Source organism: Microcaecilia unicolor, chromosome 6, assembly GCF_901765095.1.
Source record: "Microcaecilia unicolor chromosome 6, aMicUni1.1, whole genome shotgun sequence".
In the NCBI taxonomy this organism is placed as follows: domain Eukaryota; kingdom Metazoa; phylum Chordata; class Amphibia; order Gymnophiona; family Siphonopidae; genus Microcaecilia; species Microcaecilia unicolor.
The window spans coordinates 251,432,490-251,451,298 of NC_044036.1; the positions used below are offsets into that span (position 1 = coordinate 251,432,490).

General features: G+C 45.6%; 1 protein-coding gene across 1 annotated transcript in view; it reads left to right on the forward strand.

The window, feature by feature from the left end:
- The window catches only part of LOC115472725 (collagen alpha-1(XI) chain-like), a 381,963-nt gene that overhangs the window by 207,608 nt on the left and 155,546 nt on the right, over positions 1-18,809 (forward strand). The window contains exon 4 of the mRNA XM_030207103.1: positions 9,300-9,495. Within this exon, the coding sequence (XP_030062963.1) occupies positions 9,300-9,495 (196 nt within the window). The remainder of the gene's footprint in view (positions 1-9,299; positions 9,496-18,809) is intronic.

Genomic DNA, 18,809 nt, shown 5'->3' on the forward strand with positions numbered 1-18,809 from the left:
TTATGCTTCTCAGTTTCTTGCTTTAACATCCTCTTTCAATCTTCAACTGTGCTCTACTGCCCCCACTCACCAGAATGGTCACTGTCTTGATCTTATCCTCTTCTCAAACTGCTCACTCTCCAGTTTCTATGCCTCAGCTCTTACCCTCTCTGACCATCATCTGATAACTTTCACACTTAAAACACCCTCCTCCCCAGTCCTGTCCAATCTTAACCAATACATTTAGGAATCTTCAGGCTATTGACCCTTCTACTCTGTCCTCCAGTGTTTCAAATCTCTTCTCTACCACTATGTTATCCAAGTCTGTCAATGAGGCTGTCTCTTCCTATAATACTATTCTCTCCTCTGCTCTGGATACTCTAGCTCCTCTCATTCCCCATTCTGTAAAACATACCAAACCCCAGCCTTGACTGACCTCTAGAATCCGCTACCTACGTTCCTCTGCCCGCTCTGCTGAATGCCTTTGGCTGAAATCCCGTGCCCATGCTGACTTCATACATTTCAAATTCTTGCTGACCTCCTTCCAGTCTGCTCTTTCACTTGCCAAACAGGACTATTACATCCAGTTGACAAATTCTCTTGGCTCAAACCCTCAGCTTCTCTTTACCATACTGAACTCTCTCCTCAAAGTGCCTTCACCTCCAACCCCCCTTCACTTTCCCCCCAGACTCTGGCTGAGTTCTTTCATGATAAGGTTCAGAAGATTAAACTTATTCAAGTTCTCAACCAGGTCACCTCCACCTCTCCTTCCCTTAGTCCATTCTCTCAACCCTCCAACCCCTGCCTCCTTTTCTTCCTTTTCTGAAATCACTGAAGAGGAAACTGCACATCTTATTTCCTCCTCGAAACTAACTCCCTGTTCCTCTGATCCTATTCCCACTCATCTACTTAACACTATCTCTTCTGCTGTCATCCCTTTTATCTGTCATATCCTCAATCTTTCACTGTCCACTGCGACTGTTCCTGATGCCTTCAAACATGCCATAGTCACACCATTCCTTAAAAAACCTTCAACTATCCTTCCAACTATCGCCCCATCTCCCTCCTCCCTTTCCTATCCAAGATACTTGAACATGCTGTTCACCGCCATTGCCTTGACTTTCTTTCATCTCAAGCTATTCTTGATCCACTTCAATCTGGCTTTCGCCCCTTCATTCAACTGAAACAGCGCTTGCTAAAGTCTCCAATGATCTGTTTCTGGCCAGATCCAAAGGTCTCTATTCAATCCTCATCCTTCTCGAACTATCTGCTGCTTTTGACATTGTTGATCACATCCTACACCTTGATACGCTGTCCTCACTTGGATTTCAGGGCTCTGTTCTTTCCTGTTTTTTTTCTTATCGCTCCCAGCGTACCTTTAGGGTATACTCTAGTGGATCCTCCTCTACTGCTATCCCACTGTCAGTTGGTGTACCTCAGGGATCTGTCCTGGGACTTCTCTTTTCTCCATCTATACTTCTTCCGTTGGTACTCTGATCTCATCCCATGGTTTTCAGTATTATCTTTACGCTTGTGATTCCCAGATCTACCTCTCCACAACAGAAATCTCAACCGAAATCCAGGCCAAAGTATCAGCCTGCCTGTCTGACGTTGCTGCCTGGATGTCTCAGCGCCATCTGAAACTAAACATGACCAAGACTGAACTTCTTATCTTTCCCCCTAAACCAACCTCTCCTCCTCCCCCATTCTCTATTTCTGTGGATAACACTCTCATCCTTCCTGTCTCATCAGCTCGTAACCTTGGGGTCATCTTCGACTCCTCCCTCTCCTTCTCTGCACATATTCAGCAGACTGCTAAAACCTGTCGTTTCTTTCTCTATAATATCACCAAAATTTGCCCTTTCCTTTCTGAGCACACTACCAGAGCCATCATCCACACTCTTATCACCTCTCGCTTAGACTATTGCAACTTGCTTCTCACAGGTCTCCCACTTAGCCATCTCTCTCCTCTTCAAACTGTTCAAAATTCTGCTGCACGACTAATATTCCGCCAGTGTCGTTATGCTCATATTAGCCCTCTCCTCAAGTCACTTCACTGGCTTCCTATCCTTTTCTGTATGCAGGAGGGGGTGCGGCCAACAAGGAACTTTTAACCATATCTAGTGGGAGTGCCCAACAATACAAACTTTCTGGAAAGGGCTACATCGATGGACACAAATATTAACAAGAAACAAACTGAACTATAAAATAGAAACCATGCTGTTGGGCTACCTGGGAGAAGCACAGAACCAATGCTTACAAAGAAAGGACCTTGCTTCATACCTACTGCTAGCAGCATGACTAGTCATTGCATTGGATGGAAACAACCAATTCCTCCCTAGCTACATCAGTGACACAACAAAGTGATGTGGATCAGGAACATGGAAAAAGCAGTGACTAGATGGCACGAGCAGACCTGCAGATTCAAAATGACATGGACCCCACTAGTAAACTGTACAAGCACCTAACTCCTCTCCAGACAAGAAAAGCCTAGGGCATAGCCTGAAGGCAGTGGTGTGCTGGAGCCGGCTCGATCCGTCTCGCAAGATCCGGTTGTTAAATTTTCTTCGGACTTTAGAGCCAGTTATTAAAATGGGCGAGCCGGCTCTCCTCCCTCCCTCACGGCCAGTCCGACCCAACACGGTAAACATGGCAGGGGGCGCCATGCTTACCGCCACTTATCTGCCCGCCGTGGCGCCCTCTTCTTCCCCCAAGGATCATTTCTATTTTAAATTTACCTAAACTTCCGTCCGTCACTGGAAGTGCTCCTCCCCTCCCGAGTCCCGACGTCTCTAGCAGAAGCTTCCTGATTCGTTCATTCTCATTGTCCCACCCTCAAGGGCAGGACACTCTCTATGTCTCCCCCCACCCCCCGGATGCTCCTGCTTCAAACTAGTAGCAGAAGCAGCATCAGTGGCAAAACAAGTTAAAGATATTGTGGTCGGGGGCCTGCGTTCCACATACCTATGGCTGCCAGCTCTGCTCCGGAACTGGAAGTGATGTCAAAGGAGCGGGATCGGTAGGTAGAGTGCATCCCTCACAATCATATCTAACTTGGTTTGCTGCTGTCACCGCTGCTGCTGCTAGTCTGCAGAAAGAGAAACAGTAGTGGCAGGGGTGGCGGCTGGATGAAGGCATGAAATGGAAGGCTTCGGGCCACACACTACAGTTAAGAGGGAATAGTGCACGGAATCCGATTTAGCACCCCTTATTATCTGCAGCCAGGGCAGGCCGTCCCCACCGTTCCGGTACACCACTGAGACAGATGCCAGCTGGAAAGGGGAGAGAGAGGAGGCAGACACTGAATGTGGGGGCGGGGTAAGGAGGTAGACACTGGATGACATGGGGAGAGAGAAGGCAGGCACTGGATGGAAATAAGAAAGAAGGGTCAGAGGCTGGATGGAGGGGGGAAAGAAAGAGAACAGATGGTAGGTGGAAGGGAGCAAACAGACAGAGAGAGAGGGCAGACACTGGATGGAAGAGGAGAAAGGACGGATGCTGGAAGGAGGGGGAAGTAGAGAAACAGGGCAGATACTGGATGGAAGGGGGAAAGAGAGGGCACACGCTGGATGGAATGGAGAGAAAAAGAGTGCAAATGCTGGATGAAAGGGTGGAGAGAAAGAGGGAACACACTGGATGGAAGAGAGAGGGGGCAAATGCTGGACGAGGGAAAAGAAAAAGGATAGAGTTAGTGAGAGACTGGGAAATAAGAGGAAGTGAAATAGGAGAGCCAGAGTGAAGGAAAGAGATTTTTCTGTAGACACAGAAAAAAAGAAAAGAGGGTGGGAATTGAAAACCATACAGTTTGTCCATTATATGGTAAGGAAGCCCCGGCCAGCGCATCCCAGGATGCATTGGGCAGGGCGCCGCCATTTTGGAGGCGGTGCTGGAATAAGGAGGGAGTGCGACTCCCTCATCGTCATCAAAGGTACGAGGAAAGGAGCGAGGGTACTGCTAGACTAACAAGTTGGGGCTGGATGTCCACCGGACCTCCAGTTCTTTTCTTCTATTGGGGATGGGTCAGAGTAAGGGGGCTGCTAGACCACCAGAGAGGTCTTTTCTGTTGGGGAGGGTTGGGTCAGGGTAACGGGGAGGGCGCTAGACCACCAGGGAGGTCTTTTCCGTCAGAGGGGAGGGGGGTAATCGGATCATCTTCCATTGGGAGGGTCTGTTCTGTCAGGGTGGGGAGTGGACCTCCAGGCCTTGTGTTTGAGGGTGTGGGCTTTAGGTTTGACAGGTCTGGGAGAAAATCCCAGACCTGTCAAACCCTTGCGGAAACAGGAAATAAGGGCGGGACCAGAGCTGAGAGAGAAAGAGAAGGAAAACGGAACTAAACACTGAGCCGAGCCTGCTTGCTTTTTACCGATGCTGCCACCCTAACCCTGACAAGGTAAGATAGATGACTTTTAAAATTCGGAGGGAGGGGGTCTGGAACTCAAAGGGAGGGAGGATGCACTGGGCAGGGCACTGCCATTTTGATGACATGCCCAGGAAGAGGGAGTAGGAGTTCTCTCCTCCTTCAAGGTATGAGAGGAGTTGGGGGCCAGTGCTGTAGTCTTAGGGGGGTCCTGGCCAGGGGTCCCACTGGACCACCAGGGTTTTGGTATTTGGGGGAGTGTGGGGTCTGGGGTACACCGGAACACAAGGACTGTAAGTCTTGGGGGGGGGGGGGGGGGTCTGTGGTCCACTGGACCACTAGGGCCTTAGGTATTGGGAGTGGGGGGTCTGGGGTCCACCGGGGTTTTCTTCCTAGATGCTTTCTGGGCATGTGCTTAAGAGCTCTGCTTAACACACAGTTCTTGAGTGCATGTGCCAGACACTACCCTCCTGCCGAACTCCCTAATGCTCCACGCTATGAGCATGCTTATATTTGCATCTCATTAGCGTTGAGCATTAGGGTGTTGTTCCTTTGCACTTTCAGCACCATTTCTCCTGCGCTGTTCAGTACAGCGTCAAAGTTTTGAGCATCTGGGCCTCAGAATCTTTTTTTTTTTTAATCATTGTTTTTATTGAATTTCCAGTGCATAGGTAATGCCACACTGGGAAAAAAACAAAGGTCCATCAAGCCCAGCATCCTGTCCACGACAGCGGCCAATCCAGGCCAAGGGCACCTGGCGAGCTTCCCAAACGTACAAACATTCTATACATGTTATTCCTGGAATTGTGGATTTTTCCCAAGTCCATTTAGGAAACCGTCTAGCCCCTGTTTATACTCTACTAAGCTAACCGCCTTCACCACGTTCTCAGGCAATGAATTCCAGAGTTTAATTATGCGTTGGGTGAAGAAAACGTTTCTCTGATTTGTTTTAAATTTACTACACTGTAGTTTCATCGCATGCCCCCTAGTCCTAGTATTTTTGGAAAGCGTGAACAGATGCTTCACATCCACCTGTTCCACTCCACTCAATATTTTATATACCTCTATCATGTCTCCCCTCAGCCATCTCTTCTCCAAGCTGAAAAGCCCTGGCCTCCTTAGTCTTTCTTCATAGGGAAGACGTCCCATCCCTGCACCTTTTCCAATTCTACTATATCTTTCTTGAGATGCGGCGACCAGAATTGAACACAGTACTCAAGGTGCGGTCGCACCATGGAGCGATGCAACTGCATTATAACATCCTCACACCTGTTTTCCATACCTTTCCTAATGATACCCAACATTCGCTTATAACAAGACATCTTCAATTTACATTAACATGGTTTACCTTCCTTTCTTTCAACAGCTAATATTTAACTGAACCAATCAACTATTTACTTATAACCAACGAAGTGATGTATCTGTGTGTTCCCGTTACCGGGCTGAGTATTTGAGTGAATTGAGGTTAGAACTGCAGGCTATGCCCTAGGCTTATCTTGTCTGGAGAGGAGTTAGGTGCTTGTACAGTTTACTCAGCCAGATTAGGACTTGGGCCATCTTTCTAGTGGGGTCCATTTCGTTTTGAATCTGTGGGTCTGCTCGTGCCATCTAGTCACTGTGTTCTCGTTACCGGATCTCCAGCCCCCCTAAACTTGTGTGAGGGAGGGTCAGGGGAACTGGAGGTCCACCGGACCTCCCACCCCCATGGTGTTGGCTTGGGGTTGAGGTTCAGTGAGGTACTAGGCCACCAGGACCATGCTGTTTGGGGTCTGGTGGTCTCGCGGACCTCCAGCCCCTATGTTTGACAGATCTAGGCTTTTGACAGCCCAGACCTGTCAAACAAGTGCGGGAGGATTGTGCCTGAGCCTCACACACTTTACCCTATGATCAGAGATAATAGCGTGCATAAAATTGCATGCTATTATCTCTGGTCATAGAGGCAGTAAAGCCCTGTGCTGTTCCAGCGCTATTTTTAAAGCGCTATTTGGAACAGAGCAGGGCTTTCATTCATCCAGGTGTTAGTGTTTTTATGTAAGGTGCCATAGATTTATACTTTGCTATGACAGAATTGTGTTGGTGCTTTGCTTAGAGAAATAGTGTGGAATCCTTACTTGTACCTAACAGATGAATCTCTTTGCTTTAGATCTCAAACCTCACACTGTAACTGAATCTTGTTGGTATAGAAAACCAACAACCTTGGCAAGCATTAAAGGCTGTGTTTAAAGCTTAACTTAGTAGAATTTTCAATTTGAGTTTGACTGGTCATATCAAAGGCACCAACTTAATTCACAGAACGGATTGCTGAGTTCCATTTGAGGCATTTTTAAAACACCCATGCAGTAAATATTACAGTAAGAAAAGTCACCTGATGGGGCGGGGGAAGGATTTTGGATTTAGCTCACAATTCAATTGTAGCTCAAGGAGAGTTACATTGAGATATAGGTATTTCCTTGTCACTGGAGGGCTCACAATCTTAAATTTGTACCTGAGGTGCATCAGTGGGATTTAAACCCAGGCTTATGTGGTTCTCAACCCACTGCTCTAACCATTAGTCTGCTACTCCACTCTAGGTAAGATTCAGCTGACAGTATATAATCCACATGGGCACAATTGTTATATATAAAAAAAAACAGGCTCAATATTGTAAACTGTTTTAATACACTGGTGCTAAGTGGTATATAAAGTATTAAAATCAAATTAAAACCACTAAGCAGTACAGAACTGGAAAGGAGCATGGTCAAAAAATTATACTGGTCAGTATTAAGCCATCAGCAGTGAGTGTTTCTTTTTTTTTAATGCTTACCTTCACCAGATAAGTCAGACTTGCATAATCAATGTCGAGTCTGACCGGATTGGAGACAGCCATCCTTAATTAGTGTGTTCCAGCCAATAAATAAGACACTTTTATGCGAGTCCTGGTTCAATATCAACTGGGACCTACATAATGGTTTCTGGTCAGGTTCCCAGAAACCCAATCCCCCTTCCTCTACCCTCTGTAAGCTCCATCACACCTACCTTTCAAATCCCTGGTGGTCTAAGGGTAATGCCTTTTGGACCTTAGACCCCCCCCCCCCCCCGGGATTTGAAATGTAAGGGAAAGGGAAGGGAAATGGGACTTGATATACCGCCTTTCTGAGGATTTTGCAACTACATTCAAAGCGGCTTACATATATTCAGGTACTTATTTTGTACCAGGGGCAATGGAGGGTTAAGTGACTTGCCCAGAGTCACAAGGAGCTGCAGTGGGTATCAAACTCAGTTCCCCAGGATCAAAGTCCACTGCACTAACCACTAGGCTACTCCTCCACTCCATGTGGACATGGGAGGGCCCTACAGGGGGTGGGGAGTGTCCATATTAGGGGCCGTAAGGCTCTTGGAGAGAAGGAGATGAAGGGGAAATCAAATTCAGGAGGCCTTTGCTCTTGGGGAGGGGGGATCAGGTTCGAGGAGCCTTTGCTCTTGGAGAGGGGGGAGGAGAGATTAGAATTAGGGGGGGCCTTTTCTCTTAAGGAAAGGGTTTGGATTCGTGGAGGGAAGATCAGAGGGAAGAGGTCAATAGGACTTTTCAGGCCACCAGCCGGAAGTTATCCAGGCACTGGCCAATATTCAGTTCCTGGATAGCTAACCACTCGAAGAGAGGACTGCTTTTTATGTAATTTTATCTGCCAATTTAGGTATCTGGCCACTGGCACTGAATATCACCTGTACCCAAATAAGTGCCAGCTCCACCCAGACTCCACTTCTGGAGCACCCCAGCACTACTCGGACAGTGCAGGGGGATCATTGCTGATATTCACTGGCACTACCTGGTTAAGTGCTGCTGAACATCAGTGGTTAGCTGGCCCCATGTGAATTAATCGGGCAGGAGTCTCTCTTGCCCAGTTAAAATGCTTTGAATATTGACACCATCATGAAAAAATAAATTCCTACTAATCAATTTCTACTCATTACATTTATAAACAAAACCCCCTATACTAGAAACCAAACTCAAATCCACAAAAGTAAAAGATATTATTAATATAGCCCTAAAATAGGAGCTATACTATATTCATAAGAAGAAAATTACCAGTCAGGACTGGTGTTAGACATTCTGGGACCAAGGGCAAAAAGTTTGGAGGCAGCCCCCAAATCTGTTGACAGGCTGCACTTTCTTCTATGTCGGGCAAGTTTGGGGTCCCCTTGGCATGGTGCCCAGGACAGTTGCTCTATTTGTACTCCTCTAATTCTGGCCCTGCGTCCAGTTTTCAGTTGTTTCATATCCTTGTAAAAACTCAGTCAACTTCAATCATTCAGGTGATGTCTACAAACTAACTCCACCAGCTGTGCACAATACCTTTTTAAAAATATAAAGCCCATTTAGTCCCAGGGGGTTTTGTTTTTGTACATGTAGGAATTGATTTTAGAAGAGGCTGCCTATGTGAGAAGTTCTGAAAGGTAGCTATTTCATAAATGCAACACAGGTGTCTATCTGCCTTATATAAACTAGGCATCCAGATCAAGCCTCAGTAGTGCACTGGATCTGAAAGTGTAAATATATGTGTGTACTTTACACATAATTTTATAAAATATATATACACACACACCCCAAACCCCATCCCTGGGTCACGTAAAAGTATGCAGACTTTCTGTGAATATAGCTTTTATGTACATACTCAGTTGCACAATTTTATAAAACTGCTTTTCTGCACGTAAAGCAGGTTTTAAACATGGAAAAAACTTTATTAAGTTACTCCATAATGATCTGAATGTGTTTATGAAAAGTATATTTCATTATGATTTTTGACAGGTCACTCTATTGTATTCACAGTTGTTATTATTATTTAAGATATGCACTGTCAGCTTGTGGTGATTACTGCAGGTTGCCCAAGAGGGCAGTATGTTAGATGCCAGTTAATTGTCCTTAAACACCCAGAGTGGTGCTGTATAAGATTTTACTTGTGGTTAAACATGTAAATTTCCACAGGTTCCCTGTTTCTTTTCTGTCTGATGGGGAGTGGCATTGTATTGCCCTAAGCATCTCTGCAGAGAGGGTTGAGCTGCATGTGGATTGTAAACTCATGGAGCGCATAGCCTGGACCAACTTCTTTGGAATAGGGGTCACCACTGATGGGCTAGTCCTGGTGGGAGGCCTCATTGAGCCTTTTGAGATACCATTTGAGGTAAGAAGAGGAAAAAAAGAGAGAGTGAATTGGGTGGGAGGGAGAGATGAGAATACTGATGCATAAAGTGCATTCAGCAGCAGAGCTAGTCAGGATTTTATCAAAGATGGGTTAACCTGATCAAAATTCCAATACAGATATATAGTACTACCAGTACTTTTTAAATTGTCATTTTTGCTTAGACACATTCCATGTCTCCAGTAGATTCTCAGCAGTGGCATGTGGAAGGAATAACAAATCTGCAATGAAAATGAATGTAATCTAAATGCTATCATCACATTTTTACAGTTCTAAATCTTCTTGTAGCTATTGTAGAACATTTCAAAACTATGTCTTTCCAAAGAGAATTTCCTTATTCTTTGAAAAACTGAGGCGTTATTTTCTTTGCTTGTCATAAAACTCAGAGAAGTGCTTCTCAATGACAAGACTGAACCTTTCAGTCCCATGGAAGGAAGGTCTGAAGGTCAAACATCAAACATGCTTGAAAGAACAGACTTGTTATAGATGTTGCTCCAAAACGGGATTCTCATCCCAGTCATCAGGACATACCTAGCCTGTTAGGTTTTTAGGATATCCAGAATGAATATGCAAGAGAGAAATTTGCATGCACTACTTCCAATGTATCGCAGTCTATTTTCATGCATATTCATAATGGGTATCCTGAAAACCTGATTAGCTTGGTGTGTCCTGAAGGTCGAGTTGAGAAACCCTGCTCCAAAATGGACCAGAAAGCTTGTCAAGTTAGGGTTAGCATATGTCCGGATTCCCCCGGACATGTCCTCCTTTTCAGGGGACTGCCAGGGGTCAGGAGCAGTTTTTACCTGCATGCCCGTTTTGTCTGGGTTTCTGGCAGGTGGGCTGGCCGGCCTTTTCTCCCCCTCTTCCCCCTCCCTGGGCCTATCTTATAGCCCTAGTGATCTAGTGGCCTCATCGGGGCAAGAAAGAACACCACTTTTTCCTGCTCGCTGCCGCCGCTTCTTGAAAATAGCTGCCGAGATTTCAAGTGGTGGCCTAACAAGACTTCCACAAAAGTCTTCCGAGGCCACCAATTGACTGGGCAGTCATTTTCAAGAAGCGGCAGCAGTGCACAGGAAAGAGTGGGGTTATTTCCTGCCCCGAAGAGGCTCCTAGATCACCAGGGCTGTAAGGTAGTACAAGGGAGGAAAGAGGACTTGATATGCTGCACATGGATGGGGAGGGAAAGGAGAGGGACAAGCTGTTCATGGATGGGAGGGAGAGAAGGGGGCAAGCTGCACATGGTTGGAAGGGAGAGAAGACGACAAGCTGTACGTGGATGGAAAGGAAGGGAGAGGAGAGGGGGCATGCTAAACATGGAGGAGAGAGAAGGGAAGGGAGAGGTAGTTAATGGATAGAAGGGGATGGAGAGGAGAGGGGGGACATGCTGCTCATGGATGTTTGCTTTTTTGGAAATGTACACATTTTCTAATTTTGTATTTAGCAGAGTACAGATGAAAATGCATTTCTGTTACTTTTACCAGTATTTTCACTGCTTATAGAATCTGGCTTTCTTTGGGGAGTCAGGATAACTTTGTGGCAGGGGGCGGGGCAGCATTTTATTTTTTTTGTCTCCACAAATATGGTAACCCTATGTCAAGTCAGTATGAGGGCGTCTGTTTTGGATGCTGCAGCCAGCAAATAAGGTAGAGTCCTATCTTCTGTTGAGACACAATGTTAGTATCTGAGTTAGAGAGCCAAATTGAAACAGAAATCAGCAGTCAGATGATGTGACTGTAAATTTTGGGCATAGAGTGGCACTTTTATTAGGCTTCATTGTTTTTTTGTTTTCTTGTGCTAAAAGTTACTGCCAAGTAAAACAACACATAAAATATCCCCTTATTATGCAGCATTGATCCACAAGAACCCTGCATAACACTTGTACATATTCTTTGCTGCCTGCTATTGGACCAGTGCCTTCCTTTCAGACTTCCTGCTCTCTAACGTCACAGTCTAGCAGCTCTCTCCATTTCCTCCCCTCCCCCCATGGGTTTGGCATCTTTCCTTCTTCCCATCCCCCCCCAATGGGTCCAGCATCTCTCCTTTCTCCCCCTCCAACCACAGTCCAGTGTCTCTCCCTTCTCTTGCCCCTCGTGGTCCTCTAAACTCATGTAGGTTGACAGCTGCTATGAAGACAGGCTGCCTTCAGCCTGCAGGGCCTTCTCTCTTCTGCATCCTGCCCACAGGAAATGCCTTGGTGGCCTAGACCCCCCCCCCCCCCACACACACACACACACAGATTGGGCTCAGGCCCCCTTCAAAAACTGCAGCACCAGATTCATAGCTAGCAGGGTTGCTCAAGCCTCACCAGCCAAAGAAGATTCACAGCCCAGCCCCCTGCACTTCTGCGCATGCTCAGGAGCAGTGGCGTTTCCAGAAAGCAATTTTTGGGTGGGCCAGCAGGTTGGATGGGTGGGCACCCATGCTCTGTCCCTACCCCACTCCATGCTGGACCTCTACCTTACTCCTCACATGGTCCACATCGCTCTCCTTTCCCTTCAGCCATCCCCAATCCCCTGCATATCCAGCACCTATCTCAGCCCCGCTTCTGTGTGTCCAGCACCTCACCTTCCCTTTCCCTCCAACCCCCACCCCCCCACCTGCATGCCCGCATATGCAGCTCCTCTCCCCTTCCCCCTGCAAATCCAGCACCTCTCCGTCTCCCCGTCCCTGCAACCTCCCCTCTGCAAGTCCAGTGCCTCCTCACCTCACAGTCTCCGTGTCCTACCCCCGCTGCAGCGCTTGCAATTTGCTATCGTCGGCGCTGCCTGACACAGCTGAGAGACACGACACGACGTCCTGCTCCGGGGCCTTCCCTCTGCCGCGCTATTTCAACTTCCTGTTTACGCATGGCAGAACGCACGCGGCAGAGGGAAGGTCCCAGAGTAGGACGTCACGCTGCGTCTGTCAGCTGTGTCAGGCAGTGTGCCGATGATAGCAAATTGCAAGCGCTGCCGTGGGGGTGGAAAACGGAGACTGTGAGGTGAGGAGGTAGCGCCGATAGCGTTAATGGGAAGCGCTACGGTGGGGGTGGGAGAGGGTGTGAGGAGACTCGTCGGTGACGGAGGTGTTGGGAGTCTTCTCTGGATGGGCCTGGGCCCACCCAGGCCCACCCGTAGCTATGCCCCTGCTCATGAGTACTGATCATGTGCAGAAGTGCCGGCGTCAAAGGTTAGATCATTCTGTTGGCTTTCTCACTGCTTCTGTAGCACGTGCAGGGGCTCTAGCAGAGGATCTCTGGCTGGTGGGCTTAAGCATCCCCGCCAGCAAAAGTATGATTTTTCGGTGGCAGCAAGGAGGAGAGGGACTGAAAGGAAATGCATGACCCTCTGACCATTCCTGGGCTCTTCCCTTCCCCCAAAAAACGAGTTCTGTACAAAAAAATTAGGGCAAAATAGTCTGCATTCAAGAACACAACAAGAGGATCACGGAAAAGATTAACATATTAAACTCAAAGAAGAGGAAAATATGGCTAGTAAAAGTGCAGGTGGAAGAAAAATAACTAAAGATGTAAAGAGAAGGTGACAAGACTTTTTTCAGATATATTGGGGAAAGGAGAAAAGCCAGGAATGGAATTGTAAGACTAAAAGATACTGAGAACAGCTATGTGTGAACAGTGATACAAATAAAGTGAATGTGCTCAACAAATACGTCTCTTCATTGTTCACAGAAGAAAATCCTGGAGAAGGATCACTGTCAGCTGGCAAGGATATATCTGGGAATGCAGTGGATATTGCACCGTTTACGGAAGAATGTATTTATAAACAACTTGAAAATCTGAAAATGGACAAAGCTATGGGGCCGGGTGGGATACATCCCAGGACACTGATGGAGCTCAGAGAAATATTGGCAAGACCTCTTAAGGATTTATTTAATAGATCTTTAGAGACGGGAGAGGCTCTGTGGGATTGGAGATGAGTGGATGTGGTCCCTCTTTACAAAAGTGGGGATAGGGAAGAAATGGGAAACTATAGGCCGGTATGCTTCACATCAATGGTAGGAAAATAATGGAGTCGCTGCTGAAGGAAAAGCTAGTTAACTTTCTAGAATCCAACATGTTGCAGGATCTGAGGCAACATGGCTTTACCAAAGGAAAATCCTGCTAAATGAATTTGATTGATTTCTTTGGGGACCAAAGAACTAGATAAAGGACATAAACTAGATTTACTTGGATTTTAGCAAAGCCTTTGATACAATTCCTCACAGAAGACTCATGAAGAAGCTGAGAGGGCTGAACTTAGGACACAAAATGGTGACCTGTATTGAAAATTGGTTGACCAAGTGGTAAATGGAATTTGTTCGCAGGAAAGGAAGGTGAGTAGTGGAGTGTCTCAAGGGTTGATACTGGGGCCGATTCTGTTTAATATATTTGTGAGAGACATTGCTGAAGGTTTTGAAGGAAAAGTTTGCCATTTTGCGGAAGACATGAAAATAGCCAATAGAGTGGATACCCTGGAGGGAGTAGAAAGCATGAGAAAAGGTCTCCAAAAATTAGAAGAATGGTCAAAGGTCTGGCAGTTAAAATTTAATGTGACAAAGTACTGAGTGATGCACTTTGGGGTGCAGAAATCTAAAGGAGAATTACCAGACAAGAGGAGAGAGATTGATAATTACAGCTCAGAACAGGGACCTTGGGGTGATGGCGTCCGAGGATCTCAAGGTGATGAAACAATGCCACAAGGTGGTGGCCACGTCCAGAAGGATGCTAGGCAGCATAGAGAGAGGTATAAGCAGCAGAAGAAAGGAGGTGTTAATGCCCCTATACTAGTCATTGGTGATGCCCCACTTGGAGTATTGTGTTCAGTTTTGGAGGCCGTAACTTGCTAAGGATGTAAAAAAAGACTTCAAGCGGTTCAGAGAAGTGCAACAAAAATGGTATGGGGTTTACACAACAAGGCATATAAGAAGAGACTTGAGGACCTGAAGATGTATACCCTTGAGGGAAGGAAAGGCACAGGTGATATGATACAGACATGCAAATATTTGAAAGGTATAAATATATAGACAAACCTTTTCCAGAGATGGGAAAGTGGTATAACTAGAGGACATGAATTTAGGTTGCAGGGGGGCCGACTCAGAAGGTACTTTTTCACAGAGAGGGTGGTAGATACCTGGAATGCCTTCCCGTGGGAGGTGGTGGAGATGAAAATGGTAATGGAATTCAAAATGCATGGAATAAACAATCTCCTCCCTCCCAGTCCCGTCCTATCTTATCTAATTTATCTAGGAATCTTCACGATATTGACCCTTCATCTCTATCCTCCCATGTTTCAAACCTATTCTCTACTGTGGCACCATCCACGTCTGTCAACGAGGCTGTTTCTTCTTACAACAATACTCTATCCTCTGCCTTAGACACTCTTGCACCTTTGATGACCCGCCCTATAAGGTGTACAAAACCCCAACCTTGGCTGACTTCTAATATCCGCTACCTACATTCCTGTACTCGCTCCGCCGAATGCCTCTGGCGGAAATCTCGGGCCCTTGCTGATTTCTTACACTTTAAGTTCATGCTGACCTCCTTCCAATCTGCTCTTCTACGCGGCAAACAGGATTATGTTTAAATGATTTTTATTGAGTTTTTTCATAAAACATATACATTCAACATTATGCAACATACAGCATTGTAAGTCTCTGCAACTAACAACTGATCTTCTAACCCTTTAACCTTCCTTACCTCCCATCCCCTTCCCCCTCCCAAACAGGATTATTATATCCAACTGACCAAGTCTCTTGGCTCTAACCCTCATCTTCTCTTCACCACATTAAACTCTCTCCTCACTACGAATCCTGGCCCCTCCCACGACCCAGTGCCTTGGATGTGTTCATTTTTGAGCTGGGCGCCTTCGGTTTCCATTATCGCTGAAAAACGAAACCACCCAGCTGAAATCCACACAAATCTGATGCATTTGCTGGGCACCAACCGTATTATCGAAAAAAAAGATGGGCGCCCATTTTTTTCTAAAATACGGTCTGTCCCAGCCCTTCACATACCCGTTCACAGATATAGATGCCCATGGAGATGGGCATTTGCATTCGATTATGCCCCTCTAAGTCTTGCAGATTCTCTCCCACAGGAGCAGGCTGCAGAGCTTCACCAGTTGGCCAGTAACCAGCTGGAGTGTAGGAAATATCTGGCCAGGGGCACGTATAGCTCTTTTGACATAGGATCCAGACTCTCTTCTATGGGTGTGGGAATGCACAGACTCTCATGGCTGTGTGTCTCTGACCTAGAACTGGCAGTTTAGGAGAGGCTGGCAGACATTCCTTGCAGGGTGATAACTTATTTGGAGATAAGGTAGGAGAAGGTCACCAACCTCATAAAGAATTATACAGATGCCCTCCAGCTGCATCCTCTTCCTCAAAGATTTTTGAGTGGGTCTAGACAATGAACCTACTACTCTCAAAGGTGTAGGTTCCCACTGCCTTCCCACTCTGCCTAGCTGCCCCACGCCTAGCATTCTTGGCCTCGCCAACCCCGTCCTCAGAAGACCCAAGCTGACGCTCCAGTTGAAGCAAGGGGTGAGCTTTTGATTGTCTCCAAAAGAACACAGCCAAACTCAAAGTAGCCATCCTGAACAGCCTACTGGTAGGGGGAAGGCTGAATTTTTGATGGTGCTGAAGTAATTTTGGATGCTCGGTTTTACTACCAGTGCTAAGCATAGTGTGTCCCTGGCTAGCTGTTTTAGTTCTGTATCCCTGATGTGGCCTATGATGCAAAACATGGCCATGTCGGGTTTGTTCAAATAAAGAGTTTTTGGATTTGACAGTGTTGGCTCTAGTCCTTACCCTCCAAAACCTAGTACAGAACTTGTTTCAGGTTGATCAAATAACAGGCCTTGAAGAACCCCTGAAGAGAGTTTGAGGATCCCTAGAGTTTCACAGATTCCAGTATGTGAATCACTGATCTAAGATGTGGTATTCTGTTAGCATTTATTTAATAAATTTTTATACCGCACAATCTACCATTCTTGCAGTGTACAATAAGACATACAAAATCATTGTATGCAATGAAGCATGAAGAGATCTTGTTGCAGTTATGTTTGTTTTCAGTTGTTTCAGTGGGTAATATATTGGTGTTTTAGAGCATGGTGTAATATTTACAGTGCTGCCTCTTCATGCATAAGGTTGTTGCTTTCCAAGTCTTGGGAGTCAGTGCTGTTAAGGTATGGTAAGGTTCTGAATGTGTTTTTGCACAAGTTTGTGCATAGTGTTTTGAAGTGGAGGCATTGTGTGTTGGCCTTAATGAGGTGACATCAAAACTTTAATTTTTGTTTGTCAAAACATCAGACAGAGTGTTTGAAAATGTTGCAGAATCTGTTGTGTGTTGAGGTGGTTGTCTTTATAGCAGACGTGTGTGATCAGGTTTAACTTATGAGATACTGCCAGATGAGGGATATTTAAATACAGTTGAATTGTTTCCATAGATTTGTATGTGGTTTAGTGTTAAGTGTTTGAAATAATTTAGTTTAAAATATGTAACATATCATCCACAAAGGCACGTGAAGGCATTACTTGTGAATAAGAATGACCAGCAGCCCTTCCTTGGGCTTCAGTCCCTTCACCACCATTTCAAATGTATACATTGAAAGCACTATGAGAAAAACCTCTCATTGAGGTACATGTCACTCTTCTTGATGGGATTAGCTATAAGTATACAGGGGAACTGGTTTCTACCAGTCAGTCCATATAAATACAGAAACCTAGTTTAACAGTAAGTAGGCATTAAATATTCATTTATGGAGGAAAAACGCCTCAAGAAGCACCTCTGCCTTAAAATAAATTGGCCGAGGGCTAGGACTTCTTCATCATAGGCTAAAAAACCTCCTTCTTCGATACTCTCAGCTGTTTAGCAAAATACAAAACAAGGCACTGCCTTCTACATTGAAAACTTTTTTTACTTAACTTAGGCAGGCTCGCTCTTCAGCTGGGATCGTGGTTAACAGGCCCTGTTTTCCCTTAGCTGCTTCAAAACCACTGATCTCGTGCTATAAAATAAACAGGAGAAAAACATTTTTACAACGATTTCCTTCTCATCATCTTCTCATTCATTCATGCACCTTAACTTACAATCCGTTCACTCTGCCGACGGTCGCATGAAGGGCAGTCATACTTCCAACATGGCGGCCGTATATACTCCTCATGACGTCACACGTTATTCTTAGTGACCTATCAGAACTCTTCAAAACTAAAAAAAAAGTGAAGCCATCCAGTCTTCCCATTAAGCCCAACGGGGGCTAGAGAATTTAAACGGAATATCCATTGTTCTTTTCTAAGAAGCAATAACCGGGCTTCATCTTCTTGCATATCTGATCTAACCTGTTGCAGGACGATACATCTTAATGAATCAAACCCGTGGGCCATCTCTGTACAGTGGACTGCTAAAGGTGATGTAGTCTTCTTAGTAAAAATCACACTCTTATGTTCTGTCAACCTAACCAAAAACTGACGGGAAGTTTGGCCAACGTACAGTTTTTGACACTGGCATTTTATGCAATAAACTACCCCTTTAGATTTACACGTGGTGTTAATGTAGAGAGCAAATTTGTGTCCTGTAGATAGATCTATGATGTCACTTTCTTCTAACATAATTGGGCACATCTGACAGTTGCCACAGCGTTTATGTCCTCCATAACTACGAGGATCTGATGATTTTGGGATGACAGAGTATAACACCTCTTTTATCTAAAGGGGTAGTTTATTGCATAAAATGCCCGTGTCAAAAACTGTACGTTGGCCAAACTTCCCGTCAGTTTTTGGTTAGGTTGACAGAACATAAGAGTGTGATTTTTACTAAGAAGACTACATCACCTTTAGCAGTCCACTGTACAGAGATGGCCCACGGGTTTTATTCATTAAGATGTATCGTCCTACAACAGGTTAGATCAGATATGCAAGAAGATGAAGCCCGGTTATGGCTTCTTAGAAAAGAACAACAATGGATATTCCGTTTAAATTCTCTAGCCCCCGTTGGGCTTAATGGGAAGATTGAGTGGTTTCACTTTTTTTTAGTTTTGAAGAGTTGTGATAGGTCACTAAGAATAGCGTGTGACGTCATGAGGAGTATATACGGCCGCCATGTTGGAAGTATGACTGCCCTTCATGCGACCGTCGGCAGAGTGAACGGATTGTAAGTTAAGGTGCATGAATGAATGAGAAGATGATGAGAAGGAAATCGTTGTAAGAATGTTTTTCTCCTGTTTTTTGACAGCACGAGATCAGTGGTTTGAAGCAGCTAAGGCGAAACAGGGCCTGTTAACCACGATCCCAGCTGAAGAGCGAGCCTGCCTAAGTTAAGT